Source organism: Coturnix japonica, chromosome 1 (assembly GCF_001577835.2).
Source record: "Coturnix japonica isolate 7356 chromosome 1, Coturnix japonica 2.1, whole genome shotgun sequence".
NCBI lineage: Eukaryota > Metazoa > Chordata > Aves > Galliformes > Phasianidae > Coturnix > Coturnix japonica.
Window position 1 is genome coordinate 48996481 of NC_029516.1, and position 23378 is coordinate 49019858.

Sequence of the window (23378 nt, forward strand, 5' to 3'; positions counted from 1 at the left end):
AAATGCTGTAATGACCAAATCTTAAACCTCTTTTCTTAAAGTTAAGGATGTGATGATATGTCAAACACCTTTAATCTATGCAGTCTCTCTTACCATCTAATCTTGCCCCCTATTCCTGCAGATAGCTTTCCATTCTTTACCTTTTCTTCTAATTGCTCTTCAACATGTCTTACAGAGTATCTCCTTTGTTACTTTCAATTCATGCTCACTGGGAGAAAGGATTTAACATCTTTGGCCTGCCCTCCTTTCTCCATACCATTAACTCTACCCAAAACACAAAATCCATTTAACTTCTCTATGTTGAAGTCTGCACACAAATCCAACTCCTTCCCCAGTGTCTGTTTCTTTCCACACACTTTCTTATCTGTTCATACATGCCTAGGAACATCTTCTATCTCAGATTCAAGTACTTTTCATCACAGCTCTTTCTGACAAACACTATCAATCTGAGCATTGTATCTAGGTTGCAGACCAATGGAAAACACTCAAGACATCCAATCTTTCTCATCCCTAGGTCATTTCATTCAATAACTACAGCAGTGTTTTGTAAAACTCTTTGTGATGTCTCTCCAAAATATGTTCTCCTTAGTCCACTTGCACATCTAGGACTAATCCAGGCTCTGAGATTTCCCTTATTGGTTGTGTTACTCTTCTGATTCAGGTTAGAAGCTGCTGGCACAATTTAAGGTAAAATGCAGGAGAAGCAGAGAGTAAATGAAGCTATATAAGCAGCTCCGCTAATGTGTTTGAAGCCAATTTAACCATCTTCCTTTCCTTAACATCTCCAATGAGGTGTCCAACAGCCTTTGGTTATTTCTCTAACTATTTCCTTTCATGGTTTTGTTGTTGTTGTTGCTGTTGTTGTGTTTGTACAGCACCTGCAACTGAAAGAGCTGGAGCAAAAACTGAAGCTCCTTTGTATTGCAGCAGTATATTCATTAACAGGACAAATGTCAGGTTTCTCAGTTCTTACCAGTTTAATTGGTGCTCTGCCGCTGGACTTTTGGCCCAACACTTTGAGTTTCTTCTTCTGGATTTGGGCGTTTCCCAGCGCTAATGCCAGTACCAAGAGATGCTCTTCCTGACAATGTAAAAAACAGTATTTATAATCAAGACTGTACTTATAGAAGTTCAGGAAAGGGGGTTTTGTTTGTTTGTCTGTTTGGGGTTTTGGTGGTGGTGTTTGTTTTCTTTTTAATTACCTGGCTGCATTAAGTGTGATTGCTGATTGTCTCCATGAGCGTAGCGTAAGATACTACTTGCTTGACAGTAACCTGTTCAGTTACAGAAGATGACATAAATAAAGCTCAGAACTTCAGGAAGCGTACAGTTATTTGACTTGCACTAACAAAACAGTTTATTCTCTACCAAGAAAAATCCTCAGAACAACCTGAATATATTAAGTGCACACAGTTATGCCCTGCATTTGTAGCAAACAGAGTAAGGTAGGCTGTTTGGACACAGTAATATATTTTACGTTGTTATAAAAGTTAACATTGGCATGGTGAGTTCTCCTTTTCCTTTTAAACTACTTGGCTACAGAGACAGTAACAAACCCTTAATGTAATGAAGAAAAAATACAATCACCAAATGGATAAAAAAACCTATTTGAAAAAGTAGTCTGAATTAGCAAGAGCAGCTGCAGTTTCTTGTTCTGCTGTACTCTGCTTATGTTCTGTGTATTTAAACAAAACAAAGACAACAATCTATCATGATCAATCAGTATATGCTTAGAAGTCAGTTGTGCTCTCTTTACTCGCAACTTTGACCTCTACAAATCACATCTTAAGTTTTTTGTAAAGCAACCAGAAATTTGCTTATACGTTATGAAAACATCCACCAAAAAAAAAGACCTGTGGAATTTCATTATATATGCAAAAGCGTTAATGAAATCAGGGAAAAGGTAACATGTAAGTTTTGCAAGAAGATGTATCAAGTGAATTCCCTTTCAGGATCATTCATCTGAAATAAACCTAGAATAGGTTTCAATATTTCTGTGTAGTCACACTTGTGATTCCCTTCACTACCCATCCAGAACAATATCTGTACTTCACAGATAAAGATAAGACAATATCTTTACAATACCTTGCTGCTGAACTCCACTTCCTCCTGTATGAGAGTCTCCCAGGGCACATGTCTGAACGCCAGCTGTCTGACCGTCACAGGATCCCAGCTGAGCTCCTAGTGAAGCAGGAAAAACAACCAAAAGACAGCATTCCAATTTGGCAAGTCAAACTATTTGATGTGTGTTGAGAAATTATTTTGAGAGAAAGAAAAATATGAATAAGATTCTTCTGTTTGAGATTTTAAAACCTGTCGTTATACAAATACTACCAGCACTGAATAAAACTGGAAGTGTTTAAGTTGCTCCGGAAACTGTCTTGTGAAAACAGCTCTCTTATAATACACAGAGCCAAGGGCCTTATAAAAAGGCATTTCAGCTATTCAGTTCCAGCATTTTTGCATATTGAAAAGGAATCTGACTGACCTCCTGCACTGCTACAACCAGAAATGCTTTCTCCTGGTGAAAAGCTCATTAGGCCACCATTTCCATTTCCATTTGGATTAGAAGGCACTGTTGCAAGAAGACCTAAGCAAAGAAATAAGATATGTAGCCATAAAGACAGAACGCAAGCAAACGAAAAGATTAAAGGTAGCATCCATTGTTCTCATGGCAGGCAATTCCCCATCCTCATCCCAAGCAGTCCTCCTTTATAATAGGATAACATCTCTCTGTCTCCCCTGCTGTTGAGATATTGACAGGCAATTAACAGTTACATAGTAGGCATCTTCCTTATAACGTTCTGCATACACTCTCTAGTACATATTAGTTACAAGTGCTACTACATTGCACTGGACCGCAGTGTATCCTGATTCAATATCTAGTATTATCTTTATAAAGACTACTTACAGCATCTGAACAATCTCAATGCACATGGTTTACTTTTCAGAGAAAAGGCAAAGGTGTGTCTTCCCTTGGCACAATGTTAGCAGAGGCCGTAATAGTTTCTATCTGAACAACAGCACTTGCACATATATGGCATGACAGAAGTTATGAATAACATTCATTTTCTAACCTCTGGTATTAAAACTTAGCTGTACAAGAGTAACACAACATTCAGAAGAATATACATTGGCAGATTTAATTAACCAGAATTTATCATAAATCCAAAGAAAAATTTCTGGACAAGGTTTGTCTGTTCCACTCCAGCTCTTTTGACCCTTCTTGGTTGTATCTAATATGTTCATTTATTTGTTCATATATGTAAATCTGCTTACAGCACTGAGTTCATACCTATCTATGGGATGAAACCATTAAATGCTAGAAGGCAAAACATGTTTACAAACAAACAAAGCCAACAGCCTATCACCATACCCAGTCCTCTGTATCGTGAAAGCTGCTGGTAAATTTGTTTCATCCTCTCAATATTCAGACGGCTTGCTTCTGCATGGTTTACCATTGGTTTGGGATAGTTAACTCCTATCACACATTTTGCAGCCTTCTGGACACTCTCTGGGGCATTCCAAGGATCATAGATGTATTTTGCAGGGAAGCCTCTAAGTACAGGCAAATAACGTCTTTAAAAAAAAAGAAAGAATCCATTTTAAATAGAGAGGTAGTTGACAATGTCAGTGAATTACTGAAGATTCTGGACTGTGAATTACCTGATGTAATCTCCATTTGGGTCAGTTCTTCTGCCAAAACCCACTGGACAGTAGCAGTGAAAAAACTGCTGAAAGAAGGAACTACAGGACAGCCACATCCAGCTCCCAGCATTCACGCTCCAATCTGCATCAAGTAAGAGCTCTTCAAAGACCTCAAGAAATTAGGGCAACAAGTTAGTCTGAACGTGGCACATCTTTGAAACACCTGCTTGTCAAGAATGGATGTGAGTCCTCAACTCCCAAGGTAATCCAGCTCTTCAATGCCACAACATTCACTGAACGCTCAGTACATGGCTGCAAATACTTACCTAAATGCCAAACTCAAGAACATAAACGTGATAGCTCATTTTGACTTTTACCCTGTAAAAAAACAACTTGGAAACATCTCAGAAAGGGAAGTCTGGAAAGTTGTACATCTTTGCTAATAAAAAAAAGAATACTCAAATGATGGCTGAAGCCTGATTGCCTTTAAGTGCATTTGCTGCGCTTGGAAGAGCTGCTTCTTCATGTTACAACTGAGTAAGCTTTGCTAACTTTTACAAAGCAGGAAATACAAGGAAGTTCCCCAACTCTGACCACCAGTCTAAATACTTCAGCATGAGCAGCAGCTTTCACTAGGTGAGGAGACCCATGAGTAGTAAGGCAGTTTCAGGACAGAAGAAAATGAGTCAGAAGCCATATTCCTGAAGGCCACTAATTAATCTAGTAAGCCGCAGTTCTGAGGACACACGCTTAGAGATGTCTGAACCAATAAGACAAAAAACATCTTCTCTAACCATTAATACTAATATTAAAATAATATGAGGAAACTCATTTAAATTTACAATTCAATCCTTCCAAAGCTTTCAAGTTTCCAGCATTTTTTGTTTGTTTTTAATTAATATAAACAAGCCTATCATGCATAAAAATGTTTGTCTGCACTGATCACATCACCTAACAATGCAGGCTTACAAAAAAGAAGCTTTATTCTCTGAAGGAGAACGCAGGTGTATTTCCATAAAAACAGGGCACAAAACAGTTTCCCAAACAGTTACTTCTTCAACCTATTTTCCAAGTTCTCATTTCCCTTTCAAACTTGCATTGTATCCAAATGTTCCAAAGAACCATCATCATTTTTCTTCACATTAAGACTCTAAAAATTAACAGCTTATGGATGCCATACAGCTTAAATTAGTATTATTGCAATATAAAGGCTAAACAAGATAACACTAACCAAGACCTTTCTCCACGTAGTCATGGAAGTATTCATGCCATTTTTGTAATATTCAGTGTATACTGCAACGTTATCTACTAGCTAGAGATATTTAAGCAATAGGTGATTAAAAACAACAACCCTATTTTTCAAGCAATTACCTAACAACATAGCAAGATTTTTAGATGAACACTAAATGCTTGCACTCAACTGCTCCACTAGATGCTGCCATGCAATAAGACTTAGAATCACATTTCTTCAGAAGGCCAGGTTAGTGTTTGCTAGCTATGGATGTACTGATTTAACATCATTTGACTGCACAAGACTGGCCCGTCCATATACATGCGCTGTTTCAAGAGTAAGAACAAGGTGGCACTCATCTGTAAAGCACAGCCATTTCATTTGGCTGAATCACCTGTGCATATTTATCTTCAATGAACTGTATAAGGAAAATTCCTAAGACAGCTTATGTCCTTATGTAATCAAGACTTCCCTTTTAAATGAAATGTGTTTACTTGCAGCTAACCTATTAAGTGAGATGAAACGTCATAAGACTGGATGCATATATAAGATGCAAGCTCAAAACTCAGAGGGCAAGTACTTTTAAAAGAAATCTAAAATAATAAACTATTTGTCATTATCATCGTCCAGTAAAAGAAGTGTGACCCTTCCAAATAAATAAATAAATGTAGAACTGACTGAAATGCTAAGATTAAATTATTGCATTCTTTTCTTCAGACGACTGACACGTGCACTTTCAACTTCAGTGTCTCCTGGGTATTTGCATGGAAATTAATTACACTGAAACTACAGCTAAATGACATTGCCCATACTCATACTTCTAACATTAGGTGAAGGGACAGAAGTGGCTAAAAGGACACTCTCAGCTCTTAGTCTTCTCCCTTTAATTCCTGTATTTTTCCTTAGTGGGCAAGAAAACATACGTTGTGAACAGGAATACTTCACAAAACTATGACTGTATAGAAAATTTCAGCTGCAGGGTTAAACTATATTTCTTAAAATCATAGAATCCTGAGAGTTCAAAGAGAGCTCTGAGGGCCATCTAGTCCAACTCCCCTGCAATGAACAGGGACACCACAGCTAGAGCAGGGTGCCTGGGTCTTACCTATCCTCACCTTGAAAGTCTTCAGGGATGGGGCATCAACCACAAAATTTACATATAAATATAAACCAAAATTCAAAATCAAGAATAAGAAAGAATACCTTCATTCCTTCTTCCCAGCTAATCCAGAGGTCACCTCGAGTCAAAAAGCAGGCCACAGCGTGCCGGGCAAAGTGGTGGATCCAGCCTTCTTGTCGCAGCTGGGTCATGATTGCATCAATCCAAGGGAAACCTGTCCTGCCTTCTGCCCATTTGGCCAAAGCCTCAGGATTCTTATCCCACGGAATTTGAACACAGATAGGATTCCCCTCCATTTTATCAAACCGTGGATTGTTAGTTGCCGCTGTGTAGAAAAATTCACGCCATAACAGCTGGCCATAGAGGGAGAGGGGAGGGGAGCTGTTCTTTTTTACCTGAAGATTATTAAAGGAAAACATTTTATTAGGAAAAGATGGGGGGAAAAAAAAGACACAAAAACACATCACAACATCTAAGAATGCGTAGTTGACCATGTAGAAATCATACCTTTTTGTACAGGTCCGTTAACTTGAAATAAAAGAGTCGACAGGACAAACAGCCAAAGCGGAGGTAGGGACTAAGCCCTGTAGGGCTTGCCAGAAGGGAATTGGCATTCATTCGTGGTCTTTCAAAGTTTGCTACCCAAGCCTTAAAAAAACATAAAATAAGCCCAAAATACACTAACATCAGACTGCAGAGTAGGTAACAGAAGTTAGTGAGCTTAAAAGGGAGAAATCATGCACAATCCATAACCAAGCCCACATGCTGAACAGGTGATCACATCATCTGAGAGCTAAGATAAGGTGATCATACGTTCAAGGGGTTCTCCTTAAATCAGCAGAATCTCTAGTAAATAATTCACCTCCACAAAGAAGGCATGAACTGTCCTCCAGAACTACTTATCCCTTCCTCAAACATACAGCAAACTGCAACAAGTAACAGTACAGTAGCTTTTTAAGGAACTGCCCTTCAAAGCTAGGAAGCATTTCAAGTAAGATTATCTCCAAAGAAAAACAAATCCATTTTCTCAGAACATGCGGTAGCACAACAGACTTTCTCCAAAGTTCAAGGCAGGTGACAATTTGCTGTCATCTTTTAAAACTAAGAAACAGCAACTAGATTTACATCATGATATAAAGGCCCTGAGTATAAAGGGTTATCTTCTGTTTCTTTTTGGTGTTTTTTGGTGGGTAGGGGGCTGCTAGTTAAAAAAAACACTTTGTTCAGTTTTCTTTACATTTCATTACTAAGAACAACTCTATTTTCCAGGTACATTACGCTCACCACAATATGAAATATACCTTTCGTTCTAGATGTCTCTCCAGTCGTGTGAGAGCTTCTGTTTCTCCCCCAGGCCATACAGCAGAAGGCAGACCATCTGTGTCAAAACCTGAAAAACAAATTAAAACAAGGAAAGTCCTTGTTTGCCTCTACAGAAGGGCAATAAATTCGAGGGTACTGATACTCGATGGCATATTATTATATCCTCAGAACAGCCTTAAGTTGGACATGTGGCAACATGCAAGTTCCGTAACAGTATGCAACCAAGTTTTAACAAACCATGTTCAATAGCTTCAACTTGCAGGAAAATGCATTTTTTACATTCTGCTATAAAGTTTAACACTGAATGATTTTACTCCAATCCCACCACTTTTGTTTTTGCCCAAACTGACCTGCCTTTCATTTTCCCAATTATTTTCAGGTTTCCAGCTCTGCAGCACACTGATTATCTCTAAACTACAACTTTTACTTTTTATTACCTCACTTCTAAGAAGCAGGAATTGCTTTGTTAATTCACAGGATGCCTACAAACTTTTCCAATCATACTAAGAACATCCATACTACCTTCAGAACTAACATTCCTATGTTTCATTGACTTGGACATCCATAACAGATTGGAATTACAATTAGTAATTCTGCTGCAGAAGATAAAAAAAAAGAGGCAAGCTTTTTTCCCCATCCCCTAAGGACTGCTCAGCAGGTACATGAGATAACAAGTTCAGTGAGATCTTTCTTTCTGAAGAAGGCTTTAAAAGACAAAACAGCAAGAGCATAGCCAAAATTTGTCCAGAGCCTTTTCTTAGGGATTTGGTTGTCATGCTGCATTTGTTTGCATATATATCTTAAATTAAAATTTATACAAACAAGAGATTTTTAGAATCTTCTAAAATAATTATTTGCCTTATTATGGCAATTAATTATTATTATGGTATTTCAGGACAAGCTTTTGGGGCTTTGCTTTGCTTTATATTAAATTGTAAAGTGATAGATCGATGAACACAAGATCACTAAAGCCATATAATGCAAGGAAATAATAAAGACTGTAGTAGCTTGATGATTATTTGGTATCTCAATAAAATGGCGGTGCTGTACTTCAAGAAGCTCAGCAGTATTTAGTGTAGTTTGACCCATCTGACCACCCATTTAAACAAACTCAAAACCTAAAATGCACCAAGCTCATTATCCCTTTTTGTTCTATTTGTTTGACATCATTGACATCAACTAACAATTAACCAGAAGTAGAACTTCTCTCAGGTGGTTATTTTAAGTATTACGCTTTCAGTGGGAGGCTGCTCCTATACTCGTTCTGCAACATCTTAACAGTGTAAGAACTTACCTAGCTCTTCAAGCGACGGGACACCGTATTTCTCATCGTGGTCATCGGAAACTGGAGTGGTACATTTCTGCATTACCTCCGGGGTTATAGTCTCCACTGGCATCTCCAGAGGTTCCATTCTACTAATCAGAGTCTGGAATCGCTTGTAAGTAAGAGGTGGCTGTCCTCCATTTAATTCTATAATTCTGGTTTTGAAAGGAAAAAAAAGAATAAAAACAAAGTATGTTAGACAAGAAGATATTACAATGTTATTTGTTGGGTTTTTTTTTCATTTGTTTGTTATTGTTTGTGTATACATCTATGCACACAGAAGAAATATTGTGCTACACAGAAAGACTGATATACTTGATTATCCAGACAGTTTGTACCTTAATTTCACACCATCATTTTTCCTCATCAGGAAAACATAAATTAACTGTTTAAAATCAAGTCAATTATTCTTAACTTCTGGGCTGACGAAAGTTCCTTAAGAATGAGTAACGAATACAAAAAGCTCGAGGCAACGAAAACACATAGAATTAACAGAGCAGGTAAAAGTCTGCAGCAGCACAGGTGAGTTGCATGCATCTTATAAGATCAGCTGCATAAAAAGAAAGCATTTTTCTACTCTGGCATTCAGAGCAGAGTCCAGTGCTGCAGCTGAATTAATACTGAGAAAAGATTAGGCTGCCATTTATACACAATGACTTGTCAATACACAGTTTTCACATTCTGCACCGTCCATCCATCTTTAAATCTGCAATCTTGGAAACAGGGTAAGTTCAAGAAATAGCTTAAAGCAGCAGATCGAATCAACTGTTCACTTAAGGACAGGGGGAAAATGAGAAGGAATTTTGACAGAGGGGTAGATTTTCAGTTTAAGATTTAAAACTAGTTACTGGTTTCAAATACGTGCATCTAGCAATCTCCCATACATGTGGTTTATAACATTAAAATGAGCATCTACAGTAACAAATTACTTAATGTTAAGAGAAGCCAAATCATATTTTTGAACAGTTTGCAGATTGTGTTTCTATAATAAGGAGCTAATACTAATCCCTTTAAATAGATCTGTGGAATAACAAACAACACATTAAGTAACACAACACAGGGATATCAAACAATCCCCAGAATGTTACTGGATATGTCACTTATAGGAAACAGTGTGAGAAAAATGGAGGACCTTTTGCTAACTTGTGTAGAAATGAAATTGAGACAGAACAAACTAAAATTAAACCAGAACAAGTTCTAGTTGTTTCTTCCTTTATAAAACCAGAGTAATGGTAACTTACTTGTCTAGGTCATATAATGTGTGAGAAATTCGAACGATGACCTCCACTCCAGCTTCACTAGCCAGCTTCTTAATTGCTGCATCTCTCTCCTTGCCAAATGGTTCCGAGTCGTATTCAATAGACAGTTTTGCAATGCTCCATTCCTGAAACACAAAATAAATATCCGGTCCTTCAGCAAACCAGCTGCAAGATAGAGAGTGAGGAAAAGGAGAACAGAAAAGACAGGTTGTAACACCAGCTGTAGAGAGCTGGTAAAAATACACAAAGGTACAAGACACAGAGATACAGATATCCTGACTGACAAAAAAGCAGCCAACATTTCGGCACCTAGACTGGAATCAGACAAAAACAAAAAAAGCCTCTATTGATCTGCCCCATTACATTTCCATAGAAGTTTTGAAAATCCAGCTTTAACTTTAGGATCCACATACTTAAGAGGCATAACGGCAGGGAAAGATGACACAGGCTGTCTTCTGGACATTTTTGAGCATGTTTCTAATCCCAGTTACCTTAAACAGGAGACCTAAACACACCAGCCAGACTATTTCAGAGAACGAGACTTATACCAAAGGCACAGGGGTTCACTGTTCACTTAGGGCACTGCTTCACTTCTCCATCACATCACCTGTGATGGAGCACAGGTACAATAATGAGGATAGATTACTCTAGGGAGTGCTTGGCATCCTTCCACCCTTACGTCTGCCAACAATGACACAGCAGGCCCTGAACCCTTTAGCAGCCTCCTCTTACACAATGTTTATTTTACATTCAGTGGTGACGTTTGACAGCTGGTAGCAAGTTTTCTTAAATCCTTCTTTCCTCTGGTATGTTGAAAAGAAAACCATGAAAAAAAAGCATCCAAGGGCCAGAGCCACACTGCACAGAGAGCCAAGGAACTCTGAGACAAGTGAGACGTGATGCGAATACACACAGTTCACATTAATAGTAATGTCAGTTCACATTAGCATGAGGTAGGCACGTAGAGGCAAGGACACACTTTGCACGTGCTGCTTGGCACAATGGATGCTTTTATCAACACTGATGTATTTAAATAAATCAGAAATCGTCCCAGCTCTATTCTGTTCATCAAGCCAGCCCCAAAGCACTAGAGATACAGAACAAACTAGGACAAACTGGAAAGAATAGCAAGAACCAAGTGAAGTTCACCATTTCAAATTAAGTAACAGGTACCAAGTGGGTGTCAGCGACTAATGAAAGCTGCAACTCCGCAGTCAAATGAAACCATCTTTCTTGACTTAAAGAAATAAAATTTTTGCAAAGACCTGCAAAGTTTGCTGATAAAAATATTCTGTCTCTGTGTACTACTCCGGAAGATGACAACCTAGTGCTGCTTTCAGTAGCAATACTAGCTAGTACTGCTGAGAACAGGTGACACCGAATTAAGTCTTAAGGGAAGCAAAGCTGTTCTGAGGGATTGAAAGCGGGCAGGAAAGAAGAACATAAACAAGTATCTCTCTCTAATCCTAGAGTCCTCTTAGTCCTTTTTAACAATTAAAATATATCAGTACTCTGTCTTTTGAAAACATCATCCTCCAAACTGTGAAAAGGAGAGCCCTACTTAAAAAAAAAAACAGCTGTGAAATATTCACCCCCAGGCATCTTAAATAAGGTTTCTGACACAAGAGTTTATAGAAGTTCCACTGCATCCTACCATTAATGGCTTGAAGATATCACCTTTCAGACAAAAAAACAGATGTGTTGTTCATGGTCAGGATTGTTGCTCACTTTTATGAGACATTTAATGAGAACAATTTGAAAAGCTTGATTCAAGGTTCCACATCAGCCACCTGATATATAGGTATCTGCTTTGGCAAAATAGGCTACAGGTGTAACTGTATGAGTTATATACGTGCTTGAGGTAGCCTTCAGCCAAATGACTAACATGCTCAAGAGATTAAAAAAAAATCTCTTTCATTTATCTAGCTTAGTGCTGATGACTGGAAAATTACAACTCTTGAGAAGACAGTCTTTCCAGAAAAGGATATTTTTTCCAGTCTTGCTTATCTCAATCACCTCAATTCAGTCATTCCATAAAACCTCTTAGAATCCATATGCAAAGCATACTGAGCAGCCTGGAGAAGAGAAGGCTCCAGGGAGACTTGATAGCGGCCTTCCAGTACCTGAAGGGGACTCACAGCAATGCTGGGGAGGAACTTTTTAATGAGGGCATGTAGCAACAAATTGAGGGGAAATGGCTTTAAACTGGAAGAGGTACATTTAGACTAGCTATTAGGAAGAAATTCTTTACTGTGAGGGTGGTGAGGCACTGGAGCAGGTTGCCCAGTGACGCTGTGGATGCCCCCTCCCTGGAAACATTAAGGGCCAGGCTGGATGGGGCTCTGAGCAACCTGGTCTAGATCCCTCTAAGGTGTCCCTGACTATAGCAGGGGGTTGGAAGTAGGTGACCTTAAGGGTCCCTTCCAACCCTAACCCTAACCCTAACCCTAAAAAGCACAGCAGAGGTTTGGTCTAAAATCAAAGCACTGCTTTTACAGGTCAAACTTTGAATCTCTGAATTTGTGTACGTGTTATTTCAGAGGGAACCCAGAAAGGAAAACTTAGTACAGGACACAGCAAAACATGAGAAATTAGCCCTGTTTCTGGAGAGAAAAGAATTAGAACTGTGTAGTCTAAAAAGGAACTCAAGCCAATTGATGTGCACATTAGAGAGGAACAGAAATTCAAACATTGAAAAATCCTGAAACTGCAAAAGTGTATTTAGCATTTGTGTTGAAAGCAACTTGTGCTTAAGTATACTAGTATACTTAAGTTGAAACCATTTTGACAGTCATACTCATGGACAGAAACTATCCGTAGGGTAAAAGGAAACCTGTATTTTAGTTGTATGCATTTCTAGCATTTACCTTAAAAAGCCTGGGGAAAACATCTGCTGGCTGTCCACGAATAACAAACAAACGTGAATTCAGTTTCCGTAGATTGGCATCAAGATCCTCAAGACACTGAAGCAGAAACCTGCAAAGAAAAGTAAAGAAATGTTTGCTTTCTGAGGTAGACCAAGCAACTTTGCAGTAGAAACAGGGACCTAGAGGAACAGCCCAACTGTTATCAGATCTTCCATATTTTGTGTGTATTTTGGTGATGCATGCATGTCACCATTCTAAGTACACTTAGCTTGCAGTAGTTCAACAGCTCTTATTAAGCAGCACACAACTGACAAAAATCAAACTGAGCTCTCATTGAAGTTTTCACCTCAGTGCTACTCAGTTCCGGAACACATTAAAAGATACTCAAGTCTTATCTGAATCTGTAAATGTCTTGTCACCCTGAAGGGGGAAAAAATAGCACACCACAAAATAAAAGAGGAGACAATCAGTTATTGGCATACAGCAATGAAACTTAATCCAAGTGCCCCTTACAACACAGAGGCCTGAACTGTTACTAAAAACAGCACGTCGGGGGACTAGATGGTCACAACTACGCCATTGGCCTTCACTTATAAAAATAGCCCTGTTTCTAAGGAGGAATGTCACAAACCAGCTATACCCTCCCTTCAATTTGTAACAAGCAAATCAGGAAACAAGGAAAAAGGGGGGGGGGGGGGGGGGGGTAGGCTGCAGATCTAAAAGTCTTAAGGTGAAACGAGCTGTTGCACATCGGATGTTGAGACAGATCTACGCACCAAAGAATGATTAGTGGATTGAGTAACTGAAGATGGCTGAAGATTGTCTGGGGGGAGACAAGAAAACTGACAGGAAAACTGAGGCTGGTGGCCACCTATGGAGATATTCAGATAAGCATCCTTCTCACAGACCCTTCACCAGCATAGTGCTTCCCCTACAGCATTATCTCTGTGATAAAAGTAAGGTTTTAATTAGGAGCTGCTCAAACCCTCTACCACAGCGATGTTACTGTGAGGCAAATCATGCACTGATGAGGGCAGCTGCTAAGTTTTGTGCATGCATGCGCCACTGGATTCCCCACCATCAACCAAAAGTGATGCCCTGAGAGGCAAAGGAGAGACTCTCCTGCTGGAGGCCATCAATCCTATGAGGACCTCCCATAACACCACTACATATGGGTATACAAGAGCACAGCAGCTTCTTTACTGACAACCACAGTACGTGTTTAATGACAGAAACAAAAAACAATGCCCAGTTCTCTCACTTTGCTAAATTTTGATCTGATAAAAAACAAACCCTCCAAGGCAGGCAGACAATGAAGTAAGATATATATGCTATATCTAAAAAGAAACTTCTGTATAAAAAGTCATTTTAATATTAGATTCTAGAGTGAAATAACATATGCTTCTATTTAAAGAGAATGCAGGCCCTAAGTTTGTAGGCCAAAGTCACTTCTAGGCCTACACTAGAAAGCACAGAGTGTTTTTCTGTTGTTGTTGCTGCTGTTTTAAGCTTGGAATTACAGTCTTTATCATGAATCCTGTCCATTTCAATCTTTCTCAATCTTGTTTCCCAGGAACATATGCGTTCACAAATCACTATAAACATGAACTATAGTGTCCCAGGTGGCTTTGGAATGATAGAAGAGGTACATTTTTGTTTGAATTTAAACTTCAAGCCACAGAATATAGGGAAAAGGTGTTAAGGAGAACTGGCAAAACAAAACACTCACAGCTATTTCAATGCAAGAACTGTCTCAGGAAATTGTTTTCCTACTTACTTCCCCCCTATTTTCTCAACCCACTTTCTTCCTTACTGACCACAGCACACAACTTTAGTCTAGACCTGACACAAAATCCTATTCAAGAAGATTACATGCACTGACCCAGCCTTCAATTCACATCCAAGGTCCCTAAACTTGCCCTTAATACCATTTAATCTCTATTTTGTTGGTTTTCCAAATCTTCTCTAATATCTCTCTTCCTATCTCCATAAAACTTGCACATATGTGGAAAAACAACAGTCTAGACTGGAGCTGTCAAATACATGGAGGAAGAGAAGGGAGCAGAGGGGGACGCAGGGAAGAAATTACTCTGTTATCAACCCTTCTCACCCACACAAAAACAGAAGCAAACTAACCAAGTCCCAGCTTAGGCTGCACAACTGTCACTGAGAACACACTGTTCAGAGAGAAAAAAAAAACAAATTAAGCCCTAGCGACCCCATGGTATTTGTAGTAACAACAGTGCAAAAGAACACTGCTTTTGAATAGGAGAAAAGGAGTTCCGTTTACAGCAAACGATTATTCAGAATGAACTTGCAATTTATTAAGACTATTTGAACCTTTCATCTGGTCTGGATGTGTTTAACAAGATGCGCTGCAAATGATGAAACAAATCTATTTTGTTTTCACCAATATACAATATCACACCTAAAGGGCATTTTCTCATTAAAATTAGAACAATTTCGTCAAAAAAATCCTTCATACAGATGTTTGTTTGTTTTCTCATATGGAGGGCTGGAGCCCCTCTCCTGTGAGAAAAGGTTGAGGGAACTGGGCTTGTTTAGCTTGGAGAAGAGAAGACTCCAGGGAGACCTCATTGTGGCCTTCCAATATTTGAAAGGAACATATAAACAGGAGGGAGGACTGCTTACATGGATGGATAGTGACAGGACAAGGGGGAATGGTTTGAAACTGAGACAGGGGAGGTTTAGGTTAGATATTAGGAGGAAGTTTTTCACTCAGAGGGTGGTGATGCACTGGAACAGGTTACCTAAGGAGGCTGTGGATGCCCCATCCCTGGAGGCATTCAAGGCCAGGCTGGATGTGGCTCTGGGCAGCCTGGTCTGGTGGTTGGTGACACTGCACATAGCAGGGGTTGAAAATCAAGGATCACTGCGGTCCTTTTCAACCCAGGCCGTTCTATGATTCCATGATTTTTCTTGCTCAGTTAGAATCAATGACTTAAGAAGGCTCATTTCTAGACATAACCACTACCAAGAAATATGTAGTTGAATCAACAACTCATCGTAACCTAATCTTTTTCATGTGTACAGAAGTTTGGTTAAAGGCATGTTCAGATCTAGTTTTAGATATATCTGGGTACAAATTACTTTAAATTCAAATCTCTACATTCCAGACTTCCCACTTTCATCTAACATGCACTTATGTGCAAGGAAGCTAACAGCCATACTAGCTCCTGGGACAACCTCAAAGCCCATTGCTTTCCTTAATATTGGCATAGCATTATAATGCACACCCTAACGAATCAACGTAGCATTGATAACAGATGCATGTACGTTGGGGAGGAGTAATACCACATCTACAACATGCAACTCCCCCATAAAACAGTAGCTCTCAGCACTCAACACACCCTTACAGTACACCATTATGGGATCTGGAAGGAAGTGTTACAGAACTGCCCTTCCAAGGTTCCACTTTGAATTGTAGCTCTTGACTACAAGTGAGCGTGGTTCTGGAGAACCAACTCCATGCACAGGTACAATGCAGAGCAGCAAGATGCAGGCATTTTCCTCAATTGCAGGCATCTAAACAGAATTGGGAGCAGCACTCTAACACAGACATGCAGCACTCTTATTTTTCTCACCAAAACCACCAAAAATGCATTCCCTCTTCAGCTTAACATACTTCAAAATTACTCTGTGAACTGGAACAAGCGTGAAACCCTCTAATCTCATTAAAAGTAATCTCTTTTTAGTATAGGAACTCCTGGAGCAAAGTTTCCTAACACAAGCTCTGAAGTAACAGTTGCTAGGCTTGAATTCTATTATACTTCCCCCCCAAGTACGGCAATTAGGAGCTATTTAAATCGCTCCCTACAGTAACAGGTCATAGTCCTGAGTCTGCAATGTGAAACAACTTTGTCCTCCCAATCTAACAGAGAAAGTGAGAAAGCACTTTCTTTTTCACTTTGAGTAAATACAAGAAGTGCACAACCTAACTTCATTAAAAAGGCACAAAAAGGATGGAACAGATTATTTTAGCAGGTAAGAGCATCGACCCACATTACTTCATCCAAACCAAGCGTTCTGCCTCTCTGCTAAAGCCAGGGAGCAGAAGGGGACTGACCTGAACTAAAACCTGTTTCATTCCTCAGTCACTGAATATTTTACCCATGACTGCACGAATTCCAACAATCCATCCAAAATACTGTTGAACCAGTATTTCTGAATGCCTCCTCTCTAACCACTAGTCCTCAGGCCAAGCCTTTGATTTCCATCTCTCCAACAAAGAAAAGCAGCATCACACAACAGATTCACAGCACTGTGGATATTCAAGCACCACCCAAGCTTTGTCTCTCAGAATTATGTTATGCGGCCTGGTGGCTGCTGGCTTTATTTTCCTGTTCAATTTTTCTCCAGCTTTTCTATCAGATACTGCTTTGTCTTTCAGAGTTTGTGAAGAATGGGATTCAATAAAAAGAAAGAATACTACACACTGCACAGCATCAACCACACCTTTATATTTGAATGAACACAGTCTGCAGCATTAGGCACTGATTGCATTAAGAGATCACGCAACATGTACCTTTACGCATGGAAAGAGAGAGATTTGGCCTTTCATACATATCTTCTGTTTTGCCCTATGTTCAGTTGGATCATTATGAAATTCCAGTATCACTTAGGTAAACACACTTCTCAGATTAGCTTCTACAAGATTTCATCTAATACTGCAACTGTGTGTAAAGCATTGAGAAGTACCTCAAATTTGATATATTTAATATTTTATCAGCGCATTTTCCTGTTTACCACCATCCAACGCATCTTAGACAGCGCAAGCAGTGTATTCTTATGAAACCATAAGAAGATTAAGCTCAGACAGGATTTAATTGTTATGTACACTCCACAGCATCCTTTGGCAGCTTGCCATAGCAGTATTTTCCTGTTACCAAATCAAGGTCACACAGAGGCATACCTTATTATATTACATTGTTTCAGTGAATACAGCATACAACTTAATATCCCCAAAAGGTATACAGTAATACCTCCGCTAGTGAGCTTATACACAAGAGCAGGAAAGAGTTGACTTTATTCAACAGTGGGTACAGAAGACAGCTGGCTGTGGAGCTAACTAATCTCCTGCAGGTTTACTCTACAGACAGCTGAGAAAGAATGGTTCCTTCACAGTGCAGCTCAGGACCTCAGCACCTTTCATAACTTGGCATGAGCTGATCCGTGCACAAACCAAGAAGTGCATCGCTGGCCTTTTTTCTTCTGGCATTGACAACTGCTATTATCCTTAAGCCAAAGCAAAGCTGTGATGAATGAAGGAGACAAGATGCACCCGAGCCCAAGTAGAGTTGTGGTATGCATAACTGCTGTGAAATAAGCTCTTAATGAAAAGCAAACAATACAACAACAAATTGAATGCTTCAAAAAGGTTGTAAGAAGGAGTTTCAAACAATAAGCATTGCTTTATAGTGGTTAATCTCCAAACATGATCAAGTTGAGTCCTTTTCAGTGGATCTTCCGGAAGCTAAGCAGCAAGGACCATCTCATCTTGCTGGACATGAGCCAGCAGCATGCATTTGCAGCCCATAAGGCCAACTGACTTCTGGGCTGCATTAAAAGAGGTGGGGGTGATTGTCCCTCTCTACTCAGACCCCATCTGGAATACTGCGTCCAGGACCCTCATTACAAGAAAGATATGGAACTCTTGGAATGGGTCCAGAGGAGAGTCACTAAGAAGATCAGAGAGCTGGAGCACCTCTCCTGTAAAGAAAGGTTGAGAGAACTGGGCTTGTTTAGCTTGGAGAAGAGAAGACTCTGGGGAGACCAACCCCTGCACACAGCAGAGGGATTGGAACTAGATGGTCATTGTGGTCCTTTTCAGCCCAGGCCATTCTATGATTCTATGATCTCATATATGTAGTTTCACCCAACTCCAACATGCAATTCTGTTCTATTAAAAAGACAAAATAATTTTAATCTAATCTATCTTACACTAAGACACAGATCTATGATATCCTTCCATATTAATTTCATTAATTTGTTCACAAGTGAGCTAGCTTTTCAAGGGTAGCACTACCCAAAAGAAAGGAATACACAAAAGATGTCCTATCAAAAGGTGTCCTAATTCAAGAGACATGCATAAACTCCCTAGAAGCAACCTATATTTGGTTCCTATTTTGCGATCCCTACTTCACAGTAAATAGCATATCTAGCCTTTGTAAAGATCTGGATCTGAGCTCTGCACTTAGAGAACACCTATTACTCATCCAGACTCATTCCCATTTAACAAGCAACAAACAACTCAAATTACTTGTTACAAAGGTCAGCTTTCTGATGATAAGAGACTAACAGGCTCACAGTTTAAGTCTCTTCTCCACAGTCTTCCACTCTTATGTATTCCATGTTTGCTTTTCTGTAGCTCTTTAATTCCAATTCACTGAAATTCTCATGACTTGACTTAACTCCTTATGCTGACTCTTTCCAGCATGAAACTACTTGGATCCATAGAAGAAAAGTCAGAAGCAAGCAATCGTATCTGCAGCATGGACAGCTGGGGAAGTACAACCTAAAAGCAAATTATAAAACACAGCTTCTTGACAGTACAGCTGTGTTCACATTTAAATAAACTTACAGCTCCCTATTCTCATGTACCCACATAGCCTTATTTAAGCGAGCTGCTCATAAGGCTTCATGTAATTAAACCAGAGCTGGCCTGATTTTTATTCCTTTCGCTGAACAAAGTAGTTCAGTCACATTACTCTCCAGAGTCACACTGTCTATAAGAAAATAACAGCCAAGGCTCATTTCAAAAGAATAAAAGAGACTGGGACTCTAGCAAGGCACAATCCTGCAGCCTGATTCAGGACAAGTCCCATACTTCACTCTGCAGGGGCCTTCCATATCAAAGTCTGAAACTGACAAAAAAAGATGCACTGAGCTCCGTAACATAAGCACTGGTATAGGAAACAGCAATGTAGTTCATGGGATAACTGGTGAAATCATAAAATCGAGTAACATTTAGATAAACATCGAGACAAACACACTAACCAACCTGCCTGTTGGTCAGGAGCAACACCAAGGTCAAGGACCAGAATGTAGTATTTCACTTGAAGAAACTGAATTTAGTTTATCTAAATTAAGTCATTGCAGTAGTCCACCGAAGTGTACTATGTCACTAAAAAGTGATATTCAACCATCTCTCAAGAAGTAAAGATGATCCAGATCAATTGTTTTATGAAAAATGCAGTCTTTATAAGAACTGTGTTTTTTTTATTTTAGCTGTCTACCCGTTGCTTACAGAAGAAGCAAGTGAATTGTCAAAGAGCAACAGCATCACAGATTCTTGACTGTAGAAATAATAGCAGGCAGCTGGAAAACAATGTCCTCCACACTATCAGTTTTTTCCAGTTTGCTTGTGCCAGACTTGGAATTAACAGCACAACGGGAGATGCAGAAGGGAGCACTGCCAACGTAAACACATAAATGGAAGGCACAGGATGGGACACTCCATGGCCACCTCCCCAAAAGTGGGTAAGTGTCAGTGAAGACAAAGGGCTTAAAAACCAAGAAGTGCAGTGAAATATCAAGCAAACTGCTGTCATTCCAGTAAGGAGATGCATCTCTTAAGAAACCATATATATATATATATATATATATATATATATATGCTTTAAAGCTGATTCCATAGATGAAAATGATAGGAGAACACTTGTAGGCTCTGAACTAAAAACTTGCTTAATCACCACTGATGAGTATTATTGCTATGCAGAGCCTCACACAAGAGGAGATTTTCCTTCTCCACTGGAGGTCAAACTGAAGGAAAAAAAATAAACGTTATCTGCTTTCATCCCCACACTTCAAGGTCAAGGGAAAAGATAAGGAGGGGAGAAAGAAACAAAAAGAAGCCTCCAAACTCCGCAGCTTTCATTACTGCATTGCTCACAACCTGATCATTTCCTTATGCCGTTTGTAAGAAGAACATTTCAATATGAATCAACAAAAATAGTTTCTTAAAGTAGGTCGTTGCTGCAGCAACCAGTTGGCTGTTTGGACTACTCCCTGCCACAATGACCTACTTTTCTAGTTATATGTAACTGTTATAGTAGGAGCTGTAATTCTAGTTCACTTCCGAAGGGTTGCGAGAGGATTTATAACTTGCAGTTGAACTTTGTTCCTAACAAAGACAGATAAAAGCTTCGAGCCTTTACCAGAAGCAGATCGGTTCTGCTCCTACGTTGTATTTAGAAGCACTGCCACCAAAAGGTTAAACGAAATCTAATACTCAAAAAGCACGCAGCCAATATGCAAAATTGGGAGCTGACAAAAAATAGAAAGGGAAGCTGTCAAAACAAACAGCTACTTGTGAACTACATGTTCCAAGGCAGCGCCGGTGTCTGGCAGCAGCCTTTCTACATAGACAGGCTGCTCAGAAGCTAAGAAACACCATCTAGAGCTGTGCTTAAAGATCATTTTAAATCTGCACGAAGGACAAAAAACTTCTGTGAACGACAGGTAAAGCTAACCTATTTCTGAACCTCACTGAACCCTGCAGGAAGGGTGCAGTAGGAACATACAAGGATACAACCAAACCCAGGAAGTAACACTAACAAAGGCTTAAACTCCCTGCTTGCTGTTGCTATAGATGGGCATTATCCTTACAACAAAGGAAAAAAAGATTACTGGTACTTCATTGAACGGTATTCTAACCTTGTGGAGAAAATAAGGATCATCTTTATCTTATCATCTAAGCCCACGGAGATTCACATTTCAATCTCACTGCCTTGTGCATAGGTATTTCTGATCAATCTATGCAATGCCAAGTTCAAAAGCTTATACTCAAGTTAAATATCATGAGATAAGCACAAGAAAATAGCACTTTCAAGGCAACACAGTCCAACAGAAGGCAAGCTACGTATTACCATCCAGAACATCCTAATTATAACCTCAGTTAGTAGAAAGGTTCTGACACGCACGGTTCATATTCCAAATGCACGAAAACAAAGCACATGCACCACATCCCTCCAAAGGCTGCTTTAACTTTAGTCATCTTAAACATTTTAAGTTCAGAAGGAAGAAAAACTAGAACCAAGGAGAATAGCATTTGCAAGTGGGAAAGTTCCTGAATTCTCTCCAAACCTTCATTTTTGGAACAAATCAAATATAATGACTGTACTCCTGTAAATATTATCCTCCTCAAGGAGAACAGCAAAGAAATAAAATATAAATATCGATTTACTTTACCAGCACACTGGATGAGCAGTACAACAGCAGCCAGGGCATCTGCAAAGATAGGATTCTGGAGGAAGGATGTAGCAGGAGAAGATAAAAATGTGAAATCATTAAAGAAACAGAAAGGTTGTTGCTGCAAGAGCAGCATCCGATCACTAGTAATGCTGCTCAGTTTGAAAGCCTGACCTCCAGTGCCAAAACTGCAAGGTCTGTTGTGCTGTCTCCTATAGAAGGAACACAGAACTCCGGTAAGACCATCGGTAAATGAAGAATCGAAGAACATTTCCTTGGCAAGCTACAAGTCTCAGAACTGGCAGTTAAAAAAAAGTATGGTGGAGATTTCATGAATGTCACCCAACAAGTATTAACGAGAAATAAACCAAAATACAACCTCACCTCCATCCAAAGACCCCACCGGAACTTGGGTGACAAAAATTCCCCTTTAGAATATTCTATTTTAAAAGCACATCTCAACTTTTCAATCCATGGTCACGCCTCTCCCACTGAGAGCAATAAGGAAAACAACTGCTGAAAGCTTTGTTATTCTCTTTGCGTATTTAAGACCGTTTCAAGAGACAATCCTGAAACCCAACCAGACGCATAAATATAGTCCTAGAAAATATTATTTGTTTATCTCCAAAAATGTAAAATGTGAGAAGGGAAAAAAAGATCTCTTGATATGATGGAATTTATTAGCACAAAACAAACTTTCAGCTCAAAGGAAACTCACAATAGAACACCACAAAGATTTTTCTCCATTCTTCAATACATCCAACATACTGGAGAACAAATATAAGCTATTTTTAAGGTCAGCTGCTCTATGAGCTGGAGTCCCACAGTTCTTCAAACATTTCTCATGTACTTCAGAACTGCAGACATTGCAAAACTGAGATAAGCGTGCCACGGTGCTGTAGTACATAGCATAACCGTGACTGTCTGACACACTGCGCAAGGCGTGAAGTGGCCTACATGAAAGAGTTACCTACCAATATTCTTGTTTTTTCCAATCATGGCTGCCCTACCTCTTTTCTTTTGATCCCTCCTCTGCCCCTTTCTCAATTGCAGCTAAGGACAATCTGGAGCTAATTTCAGAGTTCTCTTGGACTTGCTGTTATAATTGTGCAACCTCCTTGCAAATCAACTTGCTCCCTCATTTCACATAAAACCAGTACTACTTCTCACCACTGGTAGCTCTCCTCAGGTCTGCTATCTCAACACAAGACATGCAGTAGTTTAACCTTACCTATAAGGTAAGCAGAGCATTGGCATCTGTATTAAGAAAAATTTCTACAACTGCAGGTGTGCATAGGCTTGTCACTGCAAAAAGAATCAACACATTTCCCAGAAAATGGGTTCCATACTTGGAAGGAGACATCACATGGTCAGGACTTCCTTCCAGTGCTTGCAC

General features: G+C 39.4%; 1 protein-coding gene across 2 annotated transcripts in view; it reads right to left on the reverse strand.

Annotated features, from left to right (window-relative positions):
• Positions 1–23378, reverse strand: part of CRY1 (cryptochrome circadian regulator 1) — a 31547-nt gene that overhangs the window by 1148 nt on the left and 7021 nt on the right. The window contains exons 2-13 of one of the 2 annotated variants that reach the window (XM_015863858.2): positions 12773–12881; positions 9888–10030; positions 8617–8801; positions 7301–7389; positions 6507–6647; positions 6083–6394; positions 3667–3818; positions 3377–3579; positions 2489–2590; positions 2086–2181; positions 1203–1274; positions 974–1087 (exon numbers count right to left, since the gene is read on the reverse strand). In XM_015863858.2, the coding sequence (XP_015719344.1) occupies positions 978–1087; positions 1203–1274; positions 2086–2181; positions 2489–2590; positions 3377–3579; positions 3667–3818; positions 6083–6394; positions 6507–6647; positions 7301–7389; positions 8617–8801; positions 9888–10030; positions 12773–12881 (1714 nt within the window). In that variant the 3' untranslated portion in view covers positions 974–977. The remainder of the gene's footprint in view (positions 1–973; positions 1088–1202; positions 1275–2085; positions 2182–2488; positions 2591–3376; positions 3580–3666; positions 3819–6082; positions 6395–6506; positions 6648–7300; positions 7390–8616; positions 8802–9887; positions 10031–12772; positions 12882–23378) is intronic. The other variant, XM_015863869.1, reaches the window with a different exon arrangement.